The sequence below is a fragment of the Gallinula chloropus genome (genome assembly GCF_964237585.1).
Source record: "Gallinula chloropus genome assembly, chromosome: 27".
NCBI lineage: Eukaryota > Metazoa > Chordata > Aves > Gruiformes > Rallidae > Gallinula > Gallinula chloropus.
Window position 1 is genome coordinate 5,219,823 of NC_140112.1, and position 22,113 is coordinate 5,241,935.

Consider the following 22,113-nt stretch of genomic DNA (forward strand, 5'->3'; position numbering starts at 1 on the left):
GTCTGGCCAAATGCTACAATTCACAGCCCAGCTCTGGAGATACAACCCTCTGTGCCCAAAACCTCCCGTGCCCAGCTCACCCCCCACCCCCTCACCCTGAGGGCAGCGAGCGATTCTCTGGGGCAGCACATGACCCTGTGCTCCCAGTAATGCACAGGGCAGCTCCTCACCAGAGCACCGGTCCAGAGGGTGGCAGCTCACGTCTGATGGGGGCAACATGAAAATAAGAGGGGGGAAAAAGGCCCCAGGTCTATCGAGAGCAGCTGCTGGGGGCTGTGGTTGTGGGGACGGGCAGGACAGAGCCTGTGGCCACGGGCGCTGCAGCATCGTCCTGCTCGAGACAGTAATTCTGTGGTGGGTCGGGTGGGAGTGTGTTGCCATCTCCTTTCTCAGTGCTTTGATCTCCATGGTGACAAGGGGAACACGAGATCCAGGTTCTAAAATATACTCTGCCTCCTGTTCTTCCCTCGGGCTGACGAAGAGAGAGAGAGAGAGGGAGGGATGGGTCAGAGGGGCCAGACTGGCACTTTGCAGAGCAGCTGAGCCCTGCGGTGCTCTGGGTTCGGAGGTTACAAGCCCACGGTGCACTCAGAGGGTGCTGTGAGTCAGGGCACCCAGACTTCGGTCACCACGGTGTGGTAAGTGACAAGCAAGGATGCCCCAGGGGTGACTTGTGGGCCAAAGCCAGGAACAGGGAGCAGGTTTGGCTTTTTCCTAGGTGGGACCCACTGGGAGTAACCCCGGTGCCAGCGCAGTTGATGGCATCACTTGGGAGAGCTCAGCGCGGTTTCTCCCCGTCCTACCTGACTGCTGAAAGGCTGAGCCTCGGTAGCCAGGGTCCTTTTGAAGCTGTATCTCCTTCAGGGAGAAGATGGAGGCGTCTAGGCAAGAGGGGGCAGAGAAAGAGGGGTCAGTCCAGCTGGCTGAGCCGGCAGCGGTCTGCAAACCTGAACCCAGGAGGGCTGGCAGTGTCCTGATGCAGCACCACGCCTCAGCAGAGCTTTTCCTCTCAAACCCAAACCATTTCTTGCTCTCATGAGCTTTCCACCGAGCCCCCACCCTCCTCTGTTGCAGGAGCACCTCTGAGTGACCCAAGCCAAGAAGCATCCCAAGGGACCTGGCTGCAAAACACCACCCTGGGGCCACTGGGCAGCTTCACATCCCCCCCCAGGCAAGAGGACAGGGTGCAGGACAGGGCGCACTTACTGTCGGGCAGGAGGTGCACCCGCTCGCCCAGGCTCTTGAAGTACGCGTGTCGCAGCGCTGCCTCCGCCGAAATCCGGCCCCTGGCTTCGTACTGCACAGAGCCCCAGAGACAGGGGTGAGAGACAGCTCACACACACACACACACACACACACACACACACCCCAGCACACAGGAGAACACTGGCCATGCTGCACCGTGCGGCTCACCAGGTTTGTATCCCTCCCACTCGTGTGTGAGAGGGCACAGGGTGAAGGATGGTTCGCCCTCCCTACCAGGAGGTGGTTTGGGATAGCACCTACAAGGCCCCAGCTGCAGGGCCAGGGCTTATTCTGGCTTATTCTGCAGGCACAGCTCCTCTCCTGCCTGGCTGCAAGCCCAGCGTGAGGGCAGCCAGCGTGCCTTCACTCCAGTAAACCCCTTTGCCACCCACCTGGACCTCTCCACCACTCACCAGAAGCAGGTTCATCAGCAGGTCAATGCCCTCTGAGTCCAGCCTGAGAGAAGGAGGAAATAAACCCCAGCTCATTAGTGCACCCAGGAGACACCACAACAAGGGGCAGCTGGGACCTGCAGCGCACAGCTGCATCCAGAGGCTGCTGGGGGGATGGAGCTGGTCCCCCCAGGTTCTCAGTTACAGCCAGAGGTACCTTGGGGCGTGATTAATTAACGGCTGAGCTCGGTACTGGGTGAAATTGTAAGCCTTGAACTCCTCGTTGGATGTTATTCCAGGCCAGGTGTCTTCTGTTGGGGTTCCTGTGAGGGGGAGAGTGGGAAACCTGGATTCCTCATCTGCTCAGAGAGAAGCCCCTCATGCACAGGGGTGTCAGCATCCAGAGAGGGCACGGATCTCTGTGTCAGGCTGGGACTCACTGGTGATGATGGCGTGAGGGTGAGGTAAGAGCTCCTCACCCTTACTTCACCCTCACAGCTCTGATGACCAAGCTGGGCAGGGGGGCTGCAGGCAGCCTCTGCCCTGCCCAGCCCAGGCTCTGCCATCAGCTCCCCCTGGCTGTGAGCAGTGACAGTCCTGCAGTCAGGCACTGCCCTCGCGTGGGGATCTGGGAGACAGCAGGAGACTCACCCAGCAGCCTGAAGATCAGATGCAGCTCTTCCTTCACCGTGGAGCCGGGGAACATGGGCCGGCCGGTCACCATCTCGTAGTGGATGCACCCAACACCCCTGGAGAACGGCAGAGAGCCTGGGATTGGTGAGGGGGAAGCCTTGTGGCCACCCCACCACCCCTTGGCCAGGGATGAAGTTCCTGGAGAGGGAAGGGAGCTCCAGGAGCTGTCCCCCCCCATCTCTGCTACAGGTAACCATTCAGCCTGGATGTGGGCAGTGTGCTCCAAACACCCCAGGGGACACAGGCACAGGATGACTCTGGGACATCCCACCACCCTCTGGTGTAACCAGCACTGCAGTGCCACACTGGCAGATGGACATTTGTGCCCAGCCCAGGGTCTGGGAGCCCCTGGGAAGCTCACCACATGTCGATGGGTGTGGAGTACTCAGTGGATCCCAGCAGGACGTCGGGGGGCCGGTACCACAGTGTGACCACCTCATTGGAATACGTCTTCGTTGGGACTGACTTGGCCCTGGCTAGTCCTGAGGAGGAAAGGGGTGGGCATCACCGAGCTGCACCCCCTGGCACCGCTGCCCCTTCCCCAGAGAGGCACACCCACCAAAGTCAGCCAGCTTGAGCTCTCCCCTCTCGTTGATGAGCAGGTTCTGGGGCTTGAGGTCTCGGTGCAGGATCTTTCTCCCATGGCAGTAAGCCAGACCACGCAGGAGCTGGAACATGAAGATCTGTGGGGAGGAGAAGGGGGCTGCGTTTAGCACAGGGACACTGGGATCAAAAGTGAGTCTGATGCAAACTTATGGCCAGGAAAGACCCCTTGGAGCTGGCCTGGGGTGGGATACGTGGTAGACAAACGTTCAGGCCCATCACCAGCCATGCAGAAAGAGGGTGAACAAAGTTGACATGCAGAGGGACTTTATTTAGGGGGGCAGTGAGTGGAGAAATGCTGGTGGAGCACCAGAGCAGGCTGGAAAAAGGTTGAAGAGGAGTATGGAAGGTGAACTGAAGAACTTCACCCTGCCCTGAAACACCCAGGGGATGCTCCTGCACGTGGGGACGGGCAGGAACACGGGGTCCCCAGCAGCACCACCCTACCTTCACGTTGTGCACGCTCATCAAGTTCCCACAGTTGTCAAGGTACTGTTTGAGGTCATTGTCCTGCAACGGGAAGCACACATCAGCCTCTCCCTCCCTTGGCTCCCAGCAGGACCTGCAGAAAAGCAGCTTCACCCCCCTCCATTCCCACAGAAAGACACCCCCCCACCCCGCCAAAACCCACCAGGTACTCGAAGACCAGGGTGAGGGAGCGCTCTGTGTGGATGATGTCGTGCAGGGTCACGATGTTGGCGTGTTTCAGGTTCTTCAGCAGCGACACTGCAAGAGGAAGAGACGTCAGGTTGGGGCAGCAGGATCTGCAGGTACACGTGGTCCTCCTGCACCACCCATCCCAGACCACCCAGCATTGCTTACCAGGGCTGGGATGGGGAAAAGCCCCTCCCCTGCCCTCACCTTCCCGTATGGCTGTGCAAGGTGCCCCTTCCTCGTGCTCCAGGCGGATTTCCTTCAGGGCAACCAGGTTCTCAGTCAGCTTGCTGCGCCCCTTGAAGACAGTGGCGTAGGTGCCCTGAGGGGGACAGAGAAAATACAAGCCAGGCAGGCTGTTTATCAGGGTGCAACAGCACCCACACAGTCCCTAATGTCTGCAGGAAGGGAGATTTGAAGCCAGAGGGTCAAGTCTGAAGTCCACAGAAAGACCTGGTCCAAAAATTGCTAGATTATGGAGAAATTTGGCTACAGTCTGCCCTGTGCACTTCCAGCTGCCCTCTTAGCTTAAATCCTTCCAGGGGTTTCGTAGGCTACTCACCTCTCCCAGTTTATCCAGTTTGACGTACGTTTCCAGCTTCCCAAAGCCGATATCTGACTGTAAGACAGAATGGAAACATCACTGTGGGGGGACCTCATCCAGGGCTGGCTTCAGCTCCAGGGAGGAGGGTGAAGGATGCTGGACAGTAGCAGCTTGGCAGCAGATCATTTGGAGGGGGGGGAGAGGTTTGCACGCAGCAGCCCAGCTGACCCAAGCACAGATTCACTGAATGGTGGGGTTGGAAGGGACCTCTGGAGAACAACCAGATGTGGGGGTCCAATCCCCACATTACTGTCCTGGAGAAGCTGGGGAAGGCTGACCAGGCAACCCACCACAGACCCTCCACCACAGCCTGGCTGCTTAAGCCAGGAGGGCCCCAACCCCCCCAGCCCCAGGGCAGCTGCAGCCTGCACAGTGCCCCTTCCCTCTGCCAGCCCAGTGGGGAGCATTTTGGCTTCCCCAAACCCCCCGTGTACCCTGGGAACAGACATATCCTGAGCCTGGCAATGAAGCTCCTGCTGCCATCTGAGGTGCTCTGCATCCCCAAGAGCCAGGCAGCGAGGTGTGCAGCAGCATGCCTTAGTCATGGAGGAGACCATGAATATTAACAGCACATTACTCTGGCTGTGCCTATTTTATTGATTAGGCAGAATCAGGGAAGCCAATGCCAGCTCTCCTTCCCTCCTCCCTCCCCCCCCCACACAGCCATGCTGGATCTGCAGATGCCTGCTGGGGCCTCGCTGTTGTATCTCCACAGCACTGAGCACTTCTGGGCAGCAGGACACATTTGTAAGCAGGGCACCTGGTTTTTGGTCCTACATGAACTGATGCTCTGCAGTAAAGAATCCGAAATGCCAACACTAATGTTGGCCCACAAGCTAATTCATTATTTATCATCATTTGCATTTCAAATAGCAGAGGCTCTGGGGGCTTTTCCACCTCTTCCCATGTGGAAGGAGCCAGGTCAAGAGGACAGCCAGGTATGTGCAGGGGTGAGTGTGCAGGCCTGGGGGTGTGCAGGGCAGGACACAGACACACATAGGAGTGATGCAGAGATGTGTGTGTGCAATGGGAGAGGGGGAATGTGTGCTGCTGGGAGCGTGTGGAAAGGGCCGGGAGCATCTCCCCTGTGAGGAAAGGCTGAGTGAGCTGGGGCTGTTCAGCCTGGAGAGGAGACTGAGAGGGGATCTGATCAATGGGGATCAATAGCTGAAGGGTGGGACAAAGGGGGACATGGGCAGCCTCTGCTCAGTGTCTGTGGGGACAGGACAAGGGGCGATGGGCTCAAGTTGGAGCACAGGGAGTTCCACACCAATCTGGGGAAGAACTTTTCCCCAGTGAGGGTGAGGGAGCCCTGGGACAGGCTGCCCAGGGGGTGTGGAGTCTCCTTCTCTGGAGAGATTCCAGCCCCGTCTGGACACCGACCTGTGTGCCCTGTCCTAGGGACCCTGCTTTGGCAGGGGGTGGGACCCCATGGGCTCTGGAGGTCCCTCAACCCCTACAGCTCTGTGAGTCTGTGATTTGCACGGACAGGGGGGTGTGTGAATGACACCCAGGGGCACACAGCAGGGCACGACTGCACGTGCGGGTGTGATCAGCACCTGCATCAGCCGCCTGGGACCCGCGTGTGTGAGGTGGGGGTGCTGTGCCTGGCACCCTGAGACTTACGAGGGAGGCCCGTCGGGACATCCTGCTGAGGGGCTTGGGGAACTCCGGGCTCTCCATCTGCAGCTTCTGCAAGAACTCGGGGGGCAGGCGGATGTCCATGGGCAGGGAGAGGCGCTTGCTGACATCCTGCAGAGAGAGCCCAAAGGGTGGGGGATGAGCTCAGCCAAGGAAAGGACAGTACAGAGACACCAAAGGGGACAGGGACGTGCTTCTTAATGGTAAAGGGCTGAGGGCAACGTCTGTGGGACCCATGGGCCAAGGAAGAGGGAAGGTGTGTGTCCGTGTCCATCATGCTGGAGCCACGGGAACCCTGCTGAGTGCAGCCAGGAGAGCTCGTGTCTGAGACCCCCAGGTCCCTGGGGATCAAACCAGGTGACAACCAGGACCCCCTGCCTCCCCTCCGTGGCTGTACTTGCCTCCATGGAGAAGCGGCGCTGGCTGTTGTTGCGGTAGCACACGGCCATCGGGGACTGGCCTTCCTCCTCGGAGGGGGAGATGGGGCTGGTGTCTGCTCGGAAGTCCCTGCCCAGGTGTTCCAGCTGCAGGTGCCCTTGAGCCAGGTCTGAGGATGAAAGGAGAGGAGAGCAAGCTGCTGGAGGGGTAGCTGAAGTGCCGAGGCCTGAGGCACTTGCGTTGGGGGAAAGAGACTGAGGGCAGGACAGGGAGGTCCAGAGATGCTCTGGGGCCACGGCAAAGTCTTCTCCCTTCTCCACATCCAGGATGCAGAAGGAATACCTGCTTTTTGCTCCAGGATTCTGGTGCACCACCACCCACACAGCTCAGCAGCACCCCCAAAGTTTCCTCATGCATCCCCCCAGCAATGAAAGTCTCTTCTGACAGATGGGAAAAGAGTGCGGAGAGGGAACTGCTTCACCCCCAGGGCCACCCAGATCCCCCACGTCCTCACCCCTCTACGGCAGCACCACAGGGCTTTTTAGGGGTGAGTATTCCCTTTAACTTCCCAGCCTTATCTCCAGTAACATCACATCAGACCCATGGCTCTGGATCCCTCCGTGCTGGCTCTGTGCAGAAGTACAGCGGAGCATCCTGCCTCTGGGGAGCTGACAGACACACAACCCTCATCTGCTTCAGGACCCAGCAGAACTAACCCACGTCAGGGTCCTTCCCTCTGAGGATGTGACCATTTCTCAGAAGAAAGTGTCTGGGATGAAAGGCTACAGAGCTGCTTAGTGTGAGACAAACCACCCCAGGCTTTCCTGCCCCAACCTGCGGCACTCAGCCAGGCACTCAGCCCTCAGGAGCACAAAAGCTCTCTTGAAACCCAAAGCAGCTCAGAAAAACAACCCTTCTCTTGGGACTCCAGGTGTGAAGCCTCCCCAAACCCAAGAAACCCTGAAAGGAGCAAGAAATGAGAACAAAATAAGCCATTGAGCTCCCTCTGGTCTCCAGTCTGAGGCTTGCACTTAGACATCCTTGCTCTGTAATTAGCAGCTGGTTGGGAGGAATGTTCCAGCATGAGGAGACTCCGACAGCAGCACATGGGTGAGTTCAACACAGGTCACCTGTACCCCAGGGGAGTCCCCTACACACAGGGATGCTCTTTCCAAGGGGCTGTTTAGAAGGAGGCAGTGCTAACTGGGTATGCTGGGAGAGAGGAGGCAGTGCTAACTGGGTGTGCTGGGAGAGAGGAGGCAGTGCTAACTGGGTGTGCTGGGATGGAGGACCATCACATCCCCAGAAGGAAGCAGTGCTGGGATGCGAGCACATCACGTCCATCTCCCTCTGACTGCCTCTGAAGAAGTGTGTGGCCAAGCAGGGACAAGTTTCTTGTCCCTTTCCCAGTGGCCATACATCTCTCTTCCCTTCTCACCTTTGCAGTGCCCCTTGCCAAGCCCTTTCCCTTTCCCCAGGGGGTGCAGAGCTACACCTAGCACAGATTTCAGCAGCCAGCGATGATCTCACTGCTCAGGACTGGGGAGGGAGGGCTGGCTTTCACGGGCAGTGAGCAGGGCTGGGACCTGGCTGCAGTTCCCTCATCTGATGGATGAGAGGTGGCAGGCAAGTGACCTGGGAAAGGATGCGGGTTTGTGCCATGGTCACCAGGGGACACAGGGACCTGTGAGCTAAGGGACACAGGGTGTCCTCAACAGACACCTAAGGGATGGGTTCAGCCTGTGCCACTGCACTCCAGAGCATCTGAAAGGAGTTTTTAGGTAGACAAGCAAGGAGGCACAGAGTCACCCCTTCTCCCAGGACCACTGTGGGGCTCTGGTCCCCGTCCCTTCCTGGCCATCTGTGCAGGGACAGTTAGGAAATGTCCCCTGAATTAACCACAGGTATAAAATCCACATGGATCAATTCAACTGAATCAAATCCTTTTAACTTGCTCATTTCCTACACAAATTATCTGACCAAAAAAAACCCCAAAACCCCAAACCCCAACCCAAAACAGAGAGCATTTAAAATGTGATGGAAGAGAGTTTAACTAACCCACTTTAAATGCCAGTTTGGGTGGGTTTGTGCTCGTTCCCACAGGCAAACAAGCCCTGGGGCTTGGTAAAAGCTGCAGCCTGTCCCCCAAACCTGCCAACAGATAGCACTGTCCCTCTGAACCAGCAGCCCACCACGTAGGTTAGTGTCAATCTCATCCACAAGAGCATCAGATGGAAAGCCAGGTGTAAGGCTACAACCTGGAAGAACACACAAGGGGGAAGGGGATACTGCAAAAGATGTGAAAAGATACACCCAAAAAATGGTGTTTTGGCTGCCCTGGGGCCAGAAAGGGCAGGCAGGATGTGCCAGCCCACCCTGCATCACCACGAGGTGCCCGCAGCACCCGGGATACCCGGCCCTGCAGAGATGCTCTCACAGGACTGGGGTTGCCCCAGGGCTTGGAGGACCTTGTCAGGTACTTGTGGAAGCAGATGTGAAGCTGTGGGGGTGCAAACGTGAGTGGGGGCCTGCTCCACTCTGCTCCCCACTGCACGTGGGTTACAGTGAGCCCCGACACGCCGGCAGTAATGAGGCTGCACGGGATATCAAAGCAAACTGAGTGAGGCCACAGAGGCAGCTGCTGCCTTTGACGAGCCTCCTGCCTTTTTTTTTTTTATAAATATATTTAAACAGCCTGTGCCAAAACAAGCTTTGATCTCCCAAGGAAAGGGGCCAGAGCCCTTCACTGCCTGCCTGACTTAGAACTTTTAATTACTTTGCGAAGCGTGATCTGTCCTCCCAGAGCTGTGTCAGGCTGGCTGAGGCAGGGCTGCGCTCAGATCTGGGATTATTCATCCTCCTCCCTCCCCCTCACCGCCACTTCTTTGTGGCCTTGGACTCCAAAGGCCAGGTCTGGCTCTGATTTATGCCTCTGCAAGCTGGGAGTTACACAGGCTTTGCAGCCTGAGCACTGCAGCCTCAACTGGCCTTATTTGGCCTCAGAGGACAGACTGGGCAGCAGCTGTTTTGGGGTGAAGCCTTGGCAGATACCAGCTCTTGCTGGATGCCACCAGCCCTCAGCAAAGCAAATGGGAGCAGCCAGGACCTGATACCTGTGAAAATCTGGAGTATGGAGAGGAATGTGTGACTGGGGAAGCCCAGGAAGAAAGGAGAGGTCCAAGGCCAGGTTGGATGGGGCCCTGGGCACCCTTGTGTAGCTCCAGGCTTGGAGGTTGGTGTCCCTGCCTGTGGCAGGGGGTTGGAGCTCTGTGACCCTTGGGGTCCCTCCCAACCCTGACTAGTCTGGGATTCTATGAGAGCCCCTCAATGTGAGGCTGGAGCAGCCATGAAGAAGGTTTCCCCATCTCAGAGGACGTGGGGATGGTGCTGGCATCCTTCAAGGATGTCAGGTACTGCACAGAGCCCAGGCTGGGCAATCTAACTCAGGGGCTTCCTTCCACCCCTGCCTCTCCTGCTCAGCAGCCACCACTGCTGAGGAAAGGCCGTGCTGCCTGGGGGTGGGGGGGATGCACAGCAGGGTGGAGGGGTGTCAGGCACCCCAAGCTGGGCTGCGAGCAAGTTCAGCTCTGACCACAGGCACCCCTGTGCCTGTCAGACTCCATCAAGGTGACATTGCCCAGGATGGGATGTGTCCAGGCTGGAAGGCTGTTTGCTTTTCCATTTGCCAGCTCCTGCTTCTGCCAGGGCTCATTTTTATCAGGCTCTGTGGGTGAGGTCACGAGAATTACAGGATGGAGAGGGCAGAGCTGGGGACTTCCCACCATGGCACTGGCAGACAAGGCAGTTTCTACCCACAAGACAGCCTTGCCTCCTCCTGCTGCCTGAGTCAGAGCAGCCCTGCACATCTCTTGGAGCATCCCAGGAGGAGGGTCTGCAGCCCCTGAATCACCACCCTCCCCAGGGATGCTCCCAGTGTAGGATTTGCAGGCTGCCCTGACCTGTGAACGCTGATAACCTGCGACTGCTGATGCTGGAGGGATAAGAAAAGCTGCAAAGCAATTCCCTGAAGAGCTGTGTGAGGTGATGAAAGAAGAAATGATGTGCTGATCTGGGCTGTGATTAACGCTCTGCTCTGGAGAAGTGATCACAGAGACTGAACTGTCCTGGGTCATGGAGGGAAAGGGTCTGGTGCCTGGCAGCAGAGCCAGCCCCAGGGCTGAGCCAGGAAGGTGAAACCTGAAGCAAAGCTCTTCCCTGTTTCATGGAGTAGGAGCAGTAGAGCCAGTGCTGTGGCTCTTTCTTGGCCCTCCTTTTCTATACCACTCTTGCAAAGTCATTTTGCCTCTCAGCCCCTGCTGGGGCAGGGGGACAGCCAGATGCTGCACACACTGGTTTGCCACCCAAGGGCAAATGAAGAACCGTGACTGAAGCTTCATTAAAGCAGAAGAATGGGAAAATCACCTCTGACAGCGCCTGGGTTTGCACAGAGGAGATAACGAGCCCAGGCTCAGCCAAACCAGAGCAGAGGTCCCCCAAGGAAGGCAACACCAGCAGCAGCTGTCAGTGCCCAGGACTCCTTGCACCACTTTATCCCCACAGCTTCTGCACATCTAATTAAGGGCTCAAGTCTAATTATAGCCCTCACTGCTTGCTAGGGTGTGAGGGGAGGTGTGTGTCGGGGGGAGCAGGGAAAGAAGCCGTGAAGGGATGCTGTTCAGGGCAGCCTGAGTGCCTGGAGGGATAAAGAAGAGCGTCAGGAGGTGCAGGAGTGAGGAGAGGCAGGTTTAAATCAGGTTACAGCATCTCTTCTTTCAAGCAGGTTAGCTGGCACCTCCCTGCTGGGGCAGAGGCAAGTGCCAGGCAATGACCTCACGGGCTCAGCCCCTGCTTGCAGCAAAGGTTTCAGCAATCGTGGCTGCAGGGTGAGGGGAAAAGAGCCTGAACGGGACCCGAGTGGAGCTGAGGGCACCAAGGCACGAACGGGCTGGCCTGTGGCAACAGGCAGGAGGCAGCAGCAAGCCCGATGTGATGGCCAGAGCGCTGCAGCCTTCCAGCAGCAGCGAATTTCCCCCTGGATGACTCCAGTCTGGCTCTATCAGGTTTCCTGCCTGTCAGCAGCTCTGCCTGCCCGTCCCTGCACGGCCACCTTGGCGCGATCTGCTCCCAGTTCATCGCCTCTCCCTTGAGATGCCCAGTTCCCCCTCGGTGTGCCCGCAGCTGGAGACAGCAGAGCCTGTCCCAGCCTGCAGCTCTGTTCGCTGCAAGGATGTGCCCTGCTCACCCATGTTAACCCTAAACCTCCCTGCTCCCCACGGCCTCAGGAGCTGCACCCCAGGAGGAAAAGGGAGCAAAGGATGGTTTGCTCAGCCCCAGATGCTCCCCAGAGCAGCTCCTTTCACTCAGTGGAAGTGTCAGCCCTGGAGAGGGCTCAAACCCCACTGTTGCTTTGGGGAGGAGGAGATCCCTTCTTCCCCCTCTCTACCTTAACCACAGATGTGTCACTCCTCCCCGCTCCGTGCAAATCTCTCTCCTTCCTACAAGGCTTTCCTTATGCAAGGACAAGTCTCTCCTCAGATCAGGTGTAAGGACAAGGTGATCTTAATCCTGCTGGATGGGTGGGGAAAGCAGCACCGCGCGGGGGCAAGAACCTTCCACACATCAACACACCCAGAGAAAGGCTGGGGGGAGGATGGAGATGCTCACCCTGACCCCGGATGCTCCCGACCAGCCCCAGCACGGTGGCAGGGGCTGGGGGGTGGGGGGGGCTCCTTACCTTCGTTCCTCCTGTTGTTGAGCTGGTTGAACTGCTCCGTGAACTCGGTCAGGGACTCCTCGATGGTCTCTGTCCGCGGGACCGAGAGCGAGAACCTCCGCTTGAAGTTTTTCATCTTGTTCATTTTCCCTTGTGCTGCCAGGGACGGCAGAGCCCTGTGGGGAAGGGGAGAGAGCAGGCTGAGATGGGGCGATGCCCTGGATGCATCCCCCAGCCCCCCAGCCCCTGCTCTCTGGGGCTGGCAGCGCCCCGATCCCAGTTTCTCCTGCTGATGCTCTGCAGGGTCCCTGGGGACATCCTCTTCTCCCAGGCTCTGCTGCTGTGTCAGAGCAAAAGAGGAGCCACGTGGTCACCGGGGGAATCAGGTTCCTCATGAATTTAAGAGCTGGCTGCGGTCAAGAAGTGCAGGGGGCTTTTTCTGAGCCCCAGAGCTGAGCTGTGCACACAGAGTCACGAGTACCCAGCACAGGCTGAGCCTTACAGCACCCTTGGAAACCCCAGGAAGGCTTGGAACAGGGAAAAGCAGGGTGCTCAGAGAAGGAAAGCAAGAAAAAGTAAACCGTGATGGAAAAGATTCCATCCCACACTCATCCCTGTGCGAGGAGGCACTGCTCCCCCCGCAGTTCGGTCTCTGCTTCACCCTCGCACAAAGACTTCCAGAGCCAGCAGCAAAGTGGGGCTGGTACAGGCCAGGGGGATCCCCAAGAGCCACAGCAAGGGGAGCTGCTCTGAGCTCACAGCTCGCTCACAAGCTCTTGGATGACTCATCCCGTAGGGGCATTGGAATCGCCTTAGCCGGGGATCTGATTAGAGCAGTAAAACCCTTAAAGGAAGAAAACCCCGCGGGGGCACAGGGGGAAGAGTGCTGAGTGTGAGCAGCCTGAGGGCGCTGGCCCTGAGCATCCTGGAGCCACAGGTCGCTTTGCCCTTCCTACTTCAGCTCTTGGCAGGCCTGTCCCAGGCTGAGCAGTGCAGGAGGGACAGGGATGCAGGAGCCACCTGCAAACAGTCTGCTCTGGAGCACCAGCCCTGCTGTGCTGGGGTGTTATTCCTCCTGCCCAGCCCAGACCCAGCAAACAGCCAACACTCCCTGCTCCCCAGACCTGCAAACATCAGTGTCTCTTCCCCTTCCAGGTCTGAGGAGGTTTGGGTCCATCCCTCTCCCCTTCCCAATCTGATGAGCTGCTCCTCCACCTGCCTTCATCAATTCAACCCTCTAACTCATCTGGCAGGGAATTTCCACTCAACAGCACTTGACTCCTTTAAAGCTACTCTCATCCATCAGCCCAAGGGAGCATCTTCAGGGGAAAATCATCCCTTGGTCCCCAACAGGCACCCGAGGCTACACAGAGTGGATCCTTCCTGCACCAAGGCACACGTACCATGGCTTCTCCTGCCCCTCTGGAGCAGGTCTGTCCCCCTGTTCCTGGTGTCCCCACTGCAGTGGAGCAGCCAGCCCTCTTCCCTGGCTCCTCAGCTCCTTCCCAGCCCCCTCCCAGGCTTATCAGCACAAACAAACGGTGATCACATTCCAGACTGATGCGATCAGACACAGCATCCGGGGCTGATGCATCGCGTCGCCAGGGCAACGCCGACACTCGGGCTGACATGCCTGCATCTGAAAGCTTAAAAGATTATCTGTCAGCAATATAAACACCCTGTCTGTGTGTCTGAGGCACGGCACCCTCCGTGGGTGCAATCCCCTGAAAAATCCCTGGGAGTCACCTGAATCCTGGGGACTCACCACCCCCCCGCCCCTCACCACCTATCTCCTGCCTTTAATGCTGCAAAAGCCTAAAGCTGAAGGCTCTCCAGCCTGGAATCGGGGCTGGGGTGAGTGGCTGGGGGTGGGAAGGGAGGCTGGAGGCTGCTTTGAGTTGCAAAGCGAAGGCAGGAGGATGCTAGACACATTCACTTCAGGCTTCAGACATTCAAATGTTTCCTCCACCCCACAGAAACAGTTTCTGGCAAGGGAGATGCTGGCACCAGGGAATGCTGCACTGACAAACCTCCATGCTGGTGCTTTCCTCACAGCCAAGGATAAAGTCTCCTGAGCAGCTCTGCTCCTTCTGAAGGGGAGGCAGAGCTTCACACTGGCTTTGGAGACCGTTTCCCAGCCCCTGGCTCTGTTCTTGCTTCCTCCCTTGCAAGCTACACCACAGCACCAGACAGCCCCAGAAGGATGCTCAGCAATTCCTGCTCTAACTGTCCCCCACCCCACCAACCTGTGAGAGCCCTTAACTCCAGGACCAGGAAAGACCCAGGGATTATACCCCATCTCCAGGCAAAGGAAGCAGCAGATGAAGGGAAGGAGTCCTTCCACCTGCCTCCCCACACACTCACCCTCCTCAACACAGTGTGAATGGTTTGGCAGGCAGACACCTCAGCACCAACAAAAACCTGTGCTCCACAAATTGCTGTCTGAGTCCTTTCCCCCCCTCCCCCCAGCTCCTCTTTCCACCTACCAGGGTGCCAGCAGCTTCAGGCTGCTAAATATAAACCTCCTTGGAGAGGAAGTGGGGTGGGGGTAAAAATAGCACGGGCATCACCAGCTACCTCTCCTGCTGTGCACAAGGCTGCCCTGAGCTCGTTATCTTGATGGCTCTCTGTAATTGGGGCTTGTTTTCCCAGCTGGGCCTGGGCCTGCCGGGCAGCTGGTGATGGGGTTCACATTAAGGTGTTTGTCAGCTGGGACTGTTCTTGTTCTCAGCCTTCCACTACTCTCAGAGAGGGATTTGTCCTGTCTGGACAGACTGGTTGGACCCAGGAGCCCTAAGACTGGGGTTTACTCCCCTCCCCTAATCACAGCACCCCACAGCCTGCACGCTTGAGGGCTGCAGCTCGTCGCATGGGGCAGGTAGTGGGGTCCCTGGCACACACCCCTCCTTACACACTGCCCTGGGTAGCACCCCACAGTGCAAGGGGCTTCATCCTCCCTCTGGCTGTGTTTCTTCTGAGAGAAAGGATCAAGGGGAGCATCCCTCTTCCCTGGGGTGGTTGGCAAAGGAAGAATCACTAGCAACCCCCTCTCTGCTTTCCATCACCCTGAGTGTGCTGAAGGAAGTGGGGGCATTTATTGACTCTCTGTGAGAGGGTGACACTTGCTAAGCCAAGTAATGACATCACTGGTTTCACAGCCTGGGGGATCTCCAAGGGAGTCACAGCAAGCCCTGAGCTGCAGTCAGCTCGAGGATGGAAGGAGCTGGCTGGTTACCAATGCACTGAAACATGATGTTGCACGGTGGGACTGGGAAAGAAAGGAGGAGTCTAAACCAGCAATGAGGAATTTAGGCATCGACAGGCAAGGCTGAAATCACTGGGGTTGGTATCTGGCCAAGGAAAGGGGATTACAGCCAGCAGCAGGAGTGATCAGCATTGACTGTAACACAGGCAGATAGTAAATACTTGGCTAAAACACTTCAAAGAGCCCAGAGCTGAATCCCACCAGGAAAGCTCATCACATGATCAAGACAAGATGCTAACAGTGCCTTAAACACCACATCCAAAGCTGTACCAATAACCCTGTATCAATAACCCTGTACCAATAACCTGTATCAATAACCTGTATCAATAACCCTGTACCAATAACCCTGTATCAATAACCCTGCTCCCTCTCAGCCAACCATTCCTGTAGGCACTCAGGCTGTGACCCTCCCCAGGAATCTCTCGTGGCTCTGTGCAGCGAAACCCCGTGGCTCTGGGCTGGGGAACTCAAGAGGCAGGTATTTTAGGCACAGACAAGCCCTGGGCAGCGCAGGGAACCATCCCCTCTCTCCCCAGGCACGCTGCAGAGGCTGGCAAGCCAGGCTTTCAAGCACTAACCACTTCATTGCTTTTCACAACTGATAAGTGGCTCCATTTTTTCTTACCATTTTAAGAGACTCCCATCCCCATTTCCCAGCGAAAGGGTGGAAGGCTTACAGGGAGTGCTAAGCTACTTCTTTTAAGCTTTTTTTTTTTCATCCCTGGGGAGATTAACAGTTGTGTTTACAAGGCAAAACAAGCAGCCCTGTTCAGCAGTTATGGCTCACTCTCACTTCCAGCTATTAGGCAGCCTTGCTCCACTCCTGTGAGCACCAGGGAAGTGGGGAATTCTGCTCCTGGAGCCTTTATTTGCTCTGCAAACAGAGCGATGGAGCCAGGCTGCACGTGTGGCCACGGGGCTGAACAAGCAGAGAAGCCAGGCACGGGCTGAGACGTGCCCCTCCTCACATCACAAGGCACAGAGACAAAAGTCAGGCCCGACACCAGCTCCCCAGTGCAGCCAAGCCCTGGCCAGCAGCAGCTCAGCTTCGGCCAGCTGAGTGCTGCTCCCTCCCAAGGACCAGCCCTGAGGATGGGGAGGGGAAGGTAGCCTGGGCTGAGGTGATGGGAGGGATTCCAGCCCCCCCACTCTGCACATTCCTGTGCAAACAGGGTAACAATAATCCCTCCTCTGCTCCAAATTTCCTCAGCAGGGCCAGAGCTGGGTCCTCGGGAGGAGTATGGAGTGGGACAGTGGCAAGACAAGGGGGAACTGGCAAGACAAGAGGGAATGGATTAAAGCTAAAGGAGGGAAGGTTTAGATGAGATACTAGGGGGAAGCTCTTTAAAGAGAGAGTGGTGAGGGGCTGGAACAGGCTGCCCAGAGAGGGGGTGGGTGCCCCGTCCCTGGGGGTGTTCAAGACCAGGTTGGATGGGGCCCTGTGCAACCTTGTGCAGCTCCACGCCTGGAGGTTGGTGTCCCTGCCTGTGGCAGGGAGTTGGAGCTCTGTGACCCTTGGGGTCCCTTCCAACCCAGACCAGGATGGGATTCTATGATGACAGGGAGAGATTTGGGGCTGTTCTGGGGAGTCGGAGGAGAACTGCAGCACGCTGGGGATGACTCCTGACACACATCAGGGGTGATGCTGAATTCCCTGTGGCAGCTGGGAATCCTACCAGGGCAAGGTCGGAGGGGCAGGGAAGGATATCAGCCCCCAACCCCCAAATGAACATGTCTATGGCTGCTCAGCTGTCGGTATGAAACCCTGCCTGGGGTGAGAAGCTCCCAGACGCTCCCTCCCCACCACAGATGCTGTGAAGCACAAGCCGAGTGCCCGGGTAGATTTAGTTCAGATGGACTGAGGCTGCTCTGAGCTGCAGCCCTGGAGAGACGAGGCCACATTCTGCTCAGCTTCTGTGCTGGGCAGCAGCCCCTGCTCATCAGACAGAGGGGTTTGCATGCTTACTGTCCCCAAAAGGTGAGTGATGAGGGGACAGGGCGAGGCTGAGCTCTGCTCTTTCCACATCTGCCCTCCACCGCTCAGCTCTGCTCTTCAGGGGGCCCAACATTTCCCCCCCCCCCAAGCCAGGAGGTCAGGGTCCTGTGGGGAAGGAGTGCAATCAGTTCTGATTCATCTACAGCAGCCCTGGCACTGGGCGTGATGGGAAATGGAACTGGGGTCTCCAGGGAGCTGGGCCCTCCTGGCATCGCTGGGCAGCAGGACTGTGATGATGGCAGCCAGGAGATTGCTGCCACCCCTCCTCATGTCTGTGGCTTGGAGGAGGCTGGGGAGGAAGGATGATCCTGAAACAAACATGCAAGACTGGCTTCCACTCCAGCTCTGCCTCCCTCAGCACGCCTCAGTTTCCCCAGCTATAACTCCAGAATGACAATGCATCCTTCCTCCCTTCCAGTTTGTTTGCATCGCCCTCAGCTGTGGGACCCTTGCAGGCAGAAGCCTGGCTGGGGGGGAGCAGTGGGGGGTACGGCACCCAACACAATGGGGTCTCCATCCTGTGTGTGCTGCATTGCAGTGACTCCTCAGGAAATTATGGTTAAGAGGTGACAACACAGGCAAAGGACAAGGCACATGGAGCACGTATGGATCCCAGAGACACAAAGAGACACCGAGATAACCCGGGGAGTGGGAACACTGTGGACAGCTTCCCACAAGCCCAGACCTCAGGGACTTTATAACCTGATGCACGGGTGGGAGTGGGAAGGAAAGCTGCTTTGCTGGATGCACGTTCCCACTCTGGTTTGTCCCAGCGCTGACAATGGGCCCAGTAACCAGAGCACACAAAGCAGGTTTGTTCTGCCTTTGTGTATTTTGCCTTTCTCTGTGTCCGCAGCCCTGTGTGGTGCAGTCAGCAGTTCTCACTTGGCTCTTCCCTTCCCCAGCTCTTGGTGAGATCAGGGCAGCTCCGATGGCATTAAAATGACTGTCATTATTCCAGCAGCCTCCAAACACTGGGCACTTATCCACCAGCCCATGATAACCTGAGAAGATTGTCCAGTGTTCAGCTGGAACAACAATAGACTGCTCACAGCCAGCTTGTCCACCAAAGACATCCCAGCCCGGGTGGGAGCTCAGGGCTCACATTGTCACCACCCCAAGGTGGTCGTGTCAGTGTCTCTATGGTACGTCCATCGTCTTCAGGGGATGAGTGGTCTGGACTCGCAGCCGCTGAACACCAGCAGGTCCCCAGCTCCCACCCATCCACCAAACTGCACCCAGCTCCGAAGCAGAGACGCTCCCTTTGACACTCAGCTTGGCTATTGAAGTTACTGAGACTTAATTTACAGCCACTCAGGAGCTGAGGGCACATTCCCACGGGCTGCATTCACCACGACATACCCAGCGCTGCCAGACTGAGCCAGGAGACCTGAGCTGTGATGTGACAGCAAAGAGCTGTGCTGGGATTGCTGGGGCAGCAGCACTCTGCAGCCCAGCTGTGCTCCTGGAGGTGCTGCTCCTGTGCTTGGTGATGTTTAGCCGTGCTCCTGCCTTTTTCCATGACTCAGGTTCTCCTTCCACCCTTTTACTGCACAGCAGCCACGTCCTTCCCAATGAGCATCACGCTGTGAGCACACCAAGCTCCCACCCAGCACAGCGAGCAGCCCACTGTGGTACCACCACAAGGAACTGCTGAGGAGGAAGGTGACCAGCAAAGGCCACCTTGGTCCTTGCCTTTCACGACACTCAGCTAATTATTGACTGACAGTGAACAGACACAACCCAAGGTGGATCTGAAGCAGATCAGCTCTTCCAGCTACATGACAAGACCTCACTGGGAAGCCAGCCTGCTCCTCACGAGCTCCTTGGAGACCTGATGTCCTCTGTTCCCCTCTCTCAGCATCGCTTCTCTGGTAAGTGGCTGTCCTATCTCACCCCAAAAGCGAGAGGGGCTCCTGAATACACAGGCACAGCCAAGAAAGCCTTCATGGATCCTGCTGCAGGAAAGGCACTCCAGGAACACAAGCCAAGCCCTGCCATCCCACGGCGGGCAGCCAGCTTTCCCAGGTGCCTGGGACTCACAGCAAAGAGGGTGCCAGCTTCCAGCTGCCAAAGTTGTTCTCAGTAACACATAACCTCTTCTTTCCTCTCCCAGGAGTGTTTAACTTGTAGCAGAGGCTGTCAGCACCCGCCCTTCCTTTATTGCTGGATGGGAAGGAGGATCCACGTTTCCAGAGAAGATCCCTGGTGCAGGAAAGACCAAGTCCCACCGAACCCCTCCCCAGGCCATGTCCCACCACACCCGTGTGCATCCACACGCTCACGCAGCACAGGCTACGTGGGGTCTGCTGGCTTCTTAATTGCTATTTTCTTTCCTCCTTTTCCCTTTTTTTTTTGGGTTTTAATTAGAGCTTTCCTTCTTCCCCCAGCCCACGCAGAGCTCCCAGAGCTGCAAGCTCGTCTGCGATTGCCATGCAGACAACAACTCGTGGAGAGCCAGGACTGACTTCTCCCTGCAGAGGTAAAGTTATCTCCTCCTCCTTCTAACAGAAAAGGCTGGAATTCTCCTCCTGTGACCCATGATTTCACCTCCCACCCAAGGCCCCTCTACCCAGCACGTGAGAACAAGGCTGAAGGGACGGCAGCAGTGCAAAAAAAAAGAGGACAGAGGGTATTTCATGCCTGCAGCTTTGAGCTGCTGCCCAGGGATGCGATCACAGCTCAGCCGCAGCTCCCGGGGACAGCTGAGCAGAGAGACCACGCAGCTCTGCTGCCCGGGTCCCCTTTCAGAAAGCATTCCTAGGGAGGGTATTTAAAGAAGCAGAAATTACACCCTGTACAGCCAGCAGACAGGTGGAATTTGGGAAATGCAGCTACCTCTGGTGCAAAGGACAGGAGGGGGGAGAGCGACCAGCGCACCTCGGGAAGGTGAGGAGGAGGAAGGAGAGCCAGAGCATCGCTCAAAGTCTTCCCAGGGGGAACCTGCTATCAAAGGATCTCAGCAGGGGTTTAATTTCCCAGAAATAAACAGAAAATGGCTTGAATATAAACAGAAGCTCAACACTTCTCAGCAGCAGCAGCACCACAAAGCACTCGAGGCACCAAAGGGCTCAGCATTCCCCCACGTGTCTTCTGGGAGCCCTGAAATGCTGGGAGCCCCCAGCTTGCCTTGCTCTGCCCTGACAAACCCCACCCAGAAAGGGCTGAGGCTTCTCCCAGTTACGCTCTACAACTGGTTAAATACCTGGCAATGGGAGGAGGAGCCGGAGGATGGTACAAACAGCTTCCATAAGGGATTAAAACCCCTTTTCCCCCATCCCCCAGCAAGATGCCAGCTCAGATCCAGCAGCTCCTTGGAGCCCACACTGCTAATAAACCAGCCCCCTCCAGCAACAGGACAGGAATGAATGAAAGGGGATGGTGTTCCCAACCTACGGCTCCCCAATCCAGCACAGTTTACAGTACCAGCTACGGACTGGTTTCTCCCCAGGGCTTGTGCTCTGGAGCAAGGTACCACTGCTGGGCATTAGGCACATAAACCCCTTTGCAGCAGGGTTTCAAATCTGTTTTATTTAAAGCCCTGGAGTAGTCACATGGTAGGAAGGTAAGTGAGCAAACACTGCAAGGCTGCTCTGCCAAGGATTGCACTAAGCTGGTATTTAACCTTAAACAAGCCATGCACCCATCCTTGGGGGGCTCTGTGCACGTGTGTACGTGTGTATTCCTCCCCCAGATGTGAGGGAAATGCAGCTGCACAGGGAGGGGGCAGAAGGAGCCAACAAGGCTTGAGGAATCACAGCATTTCAAAGCAAGGCACACACTGGAACTGCTTCTGGCATCGAATCACAGAATCCCAGACTGGTCTGGGTTGGAAGGGACCCCAAGGATCACAGAGCTCCAACCCCCTCTCTGGGCAGCCTGTTCCAGCCCCTCACTACTCTCTCTGTACAAAACTTCCCCCTAATATCCAATTTAAACCTTCCTTCCTTTAGCTTCACTCCATCCCCCTTGTCCTGCCATTGTCTACCCTTTCAACAAGTTGATTCCCCTCCTGTGTGCATGCTCCCTTCAGGGACTGGAAGGCTGCATCCCCATCTCCTCCACAATGGGAAGAGCAGTTGTGGTGTGACACCGTATCTCTTATCTGGACCCTTCCTTATCACGATCATGCAGTGGTGCTTGGGAGGGAGAGGTGCAGGTGGGCATCCATGGGTTCTTGCTTTGCTTCCCAGACCCAGAGCCCACATTGTATCCTCACAATGAGAGAAGGAATTGCTCTAGCTGGTGGTCAGGGACTTCTGCTCCACTAAGCCACCACCAAGGCTGGAGGATTCCTTCCACATGCAGGGAAGGAATCATGCAGGAACCAACTCCAGAAGAAGTTTTCACAGTAGCAAATGTCTCAAGGAACAACTGGTGAAAGCAAACGAAGCAGATCCTTAAATAGCCCTGCTCCACTTAGGATCTGACTAGTACAATCAGCATTAAACAGGGAGGGGGGCCTCCCCCAGATGTGTGGCAGCTTGGCATGCCTGAAATCTGGGGTTGCCAGCCAGGTTGGACACGTGCCCATATTGCAAAAAGCTTCTCAGTAACTGTCTTGCCTCCTCCTCCTCCAGCTTCCTTAGAAAGAGCTGGGAGAGCAGAAAGCCTGAAGGCTGATCTGAGCTGCAGGGACACCCTTCCCTTTGCTCCACACCCCACCCTGGCAGCTCAGGCCAGGGATGTGCCTGCAGATCCCTGTCCTGCTACACCTGTGCTGTAGCTCTGCTCTGGAAGCTCCTCATAGGGCATTTTGCACCAGCAGCACCATTTCCCTTAAACACAGGGGTGCTACAAAGAGGGTTGCCCAAGAGCCCAGCCCGGTGATGCTGCAATCTCCCCAGGATCCCAAACCCAGAGATGCTGCCTTCCAGGAAACTTCCAACCCTAGGAGAGCAGCACACACTTGCAGGGCATCCTCAGTCA

The 22,113-nt window shown here is 56.8% G+C and overlaps 1 protein-coding gene across 1 annotated transcript; it reads right to left on the bottom strand.

Annotated features, from left to right (window-relative positions):
• Positions 1-12,068, bottom strand: CDK18 (cyclin dependent kinase 18; the record flags this gene model as incomplete). Its single annotated transcript, XM_084276085.1, has 15 exons — positions 1-472; positions 804-881; positions 1,207-1,297; positions 1,659-1,701; positions 1,855-1,960; positions 2,289-2,386; positions 2,692-2,812; positions 2,890-3,013; positions 3,381-3,443; positions 3,565-3,659; positions 3,795-3,909; positions 4,150-4,206; positions 5,818-5,943; positions 6,234-6,379; positions 11,945-12,068. The coding sequence occupies 15 exons, from the start codon at positions 12,066-12,068 to the stop codon at positions 438-440; spliced, it is 1,422 nt and encodes a 473-aa protein (XP_084132211.1). The 3' UTR covers positions 1-437.
• Between the last annotated feature and the right edge of the window lie 10,045 nt (positions 12,069-22,113).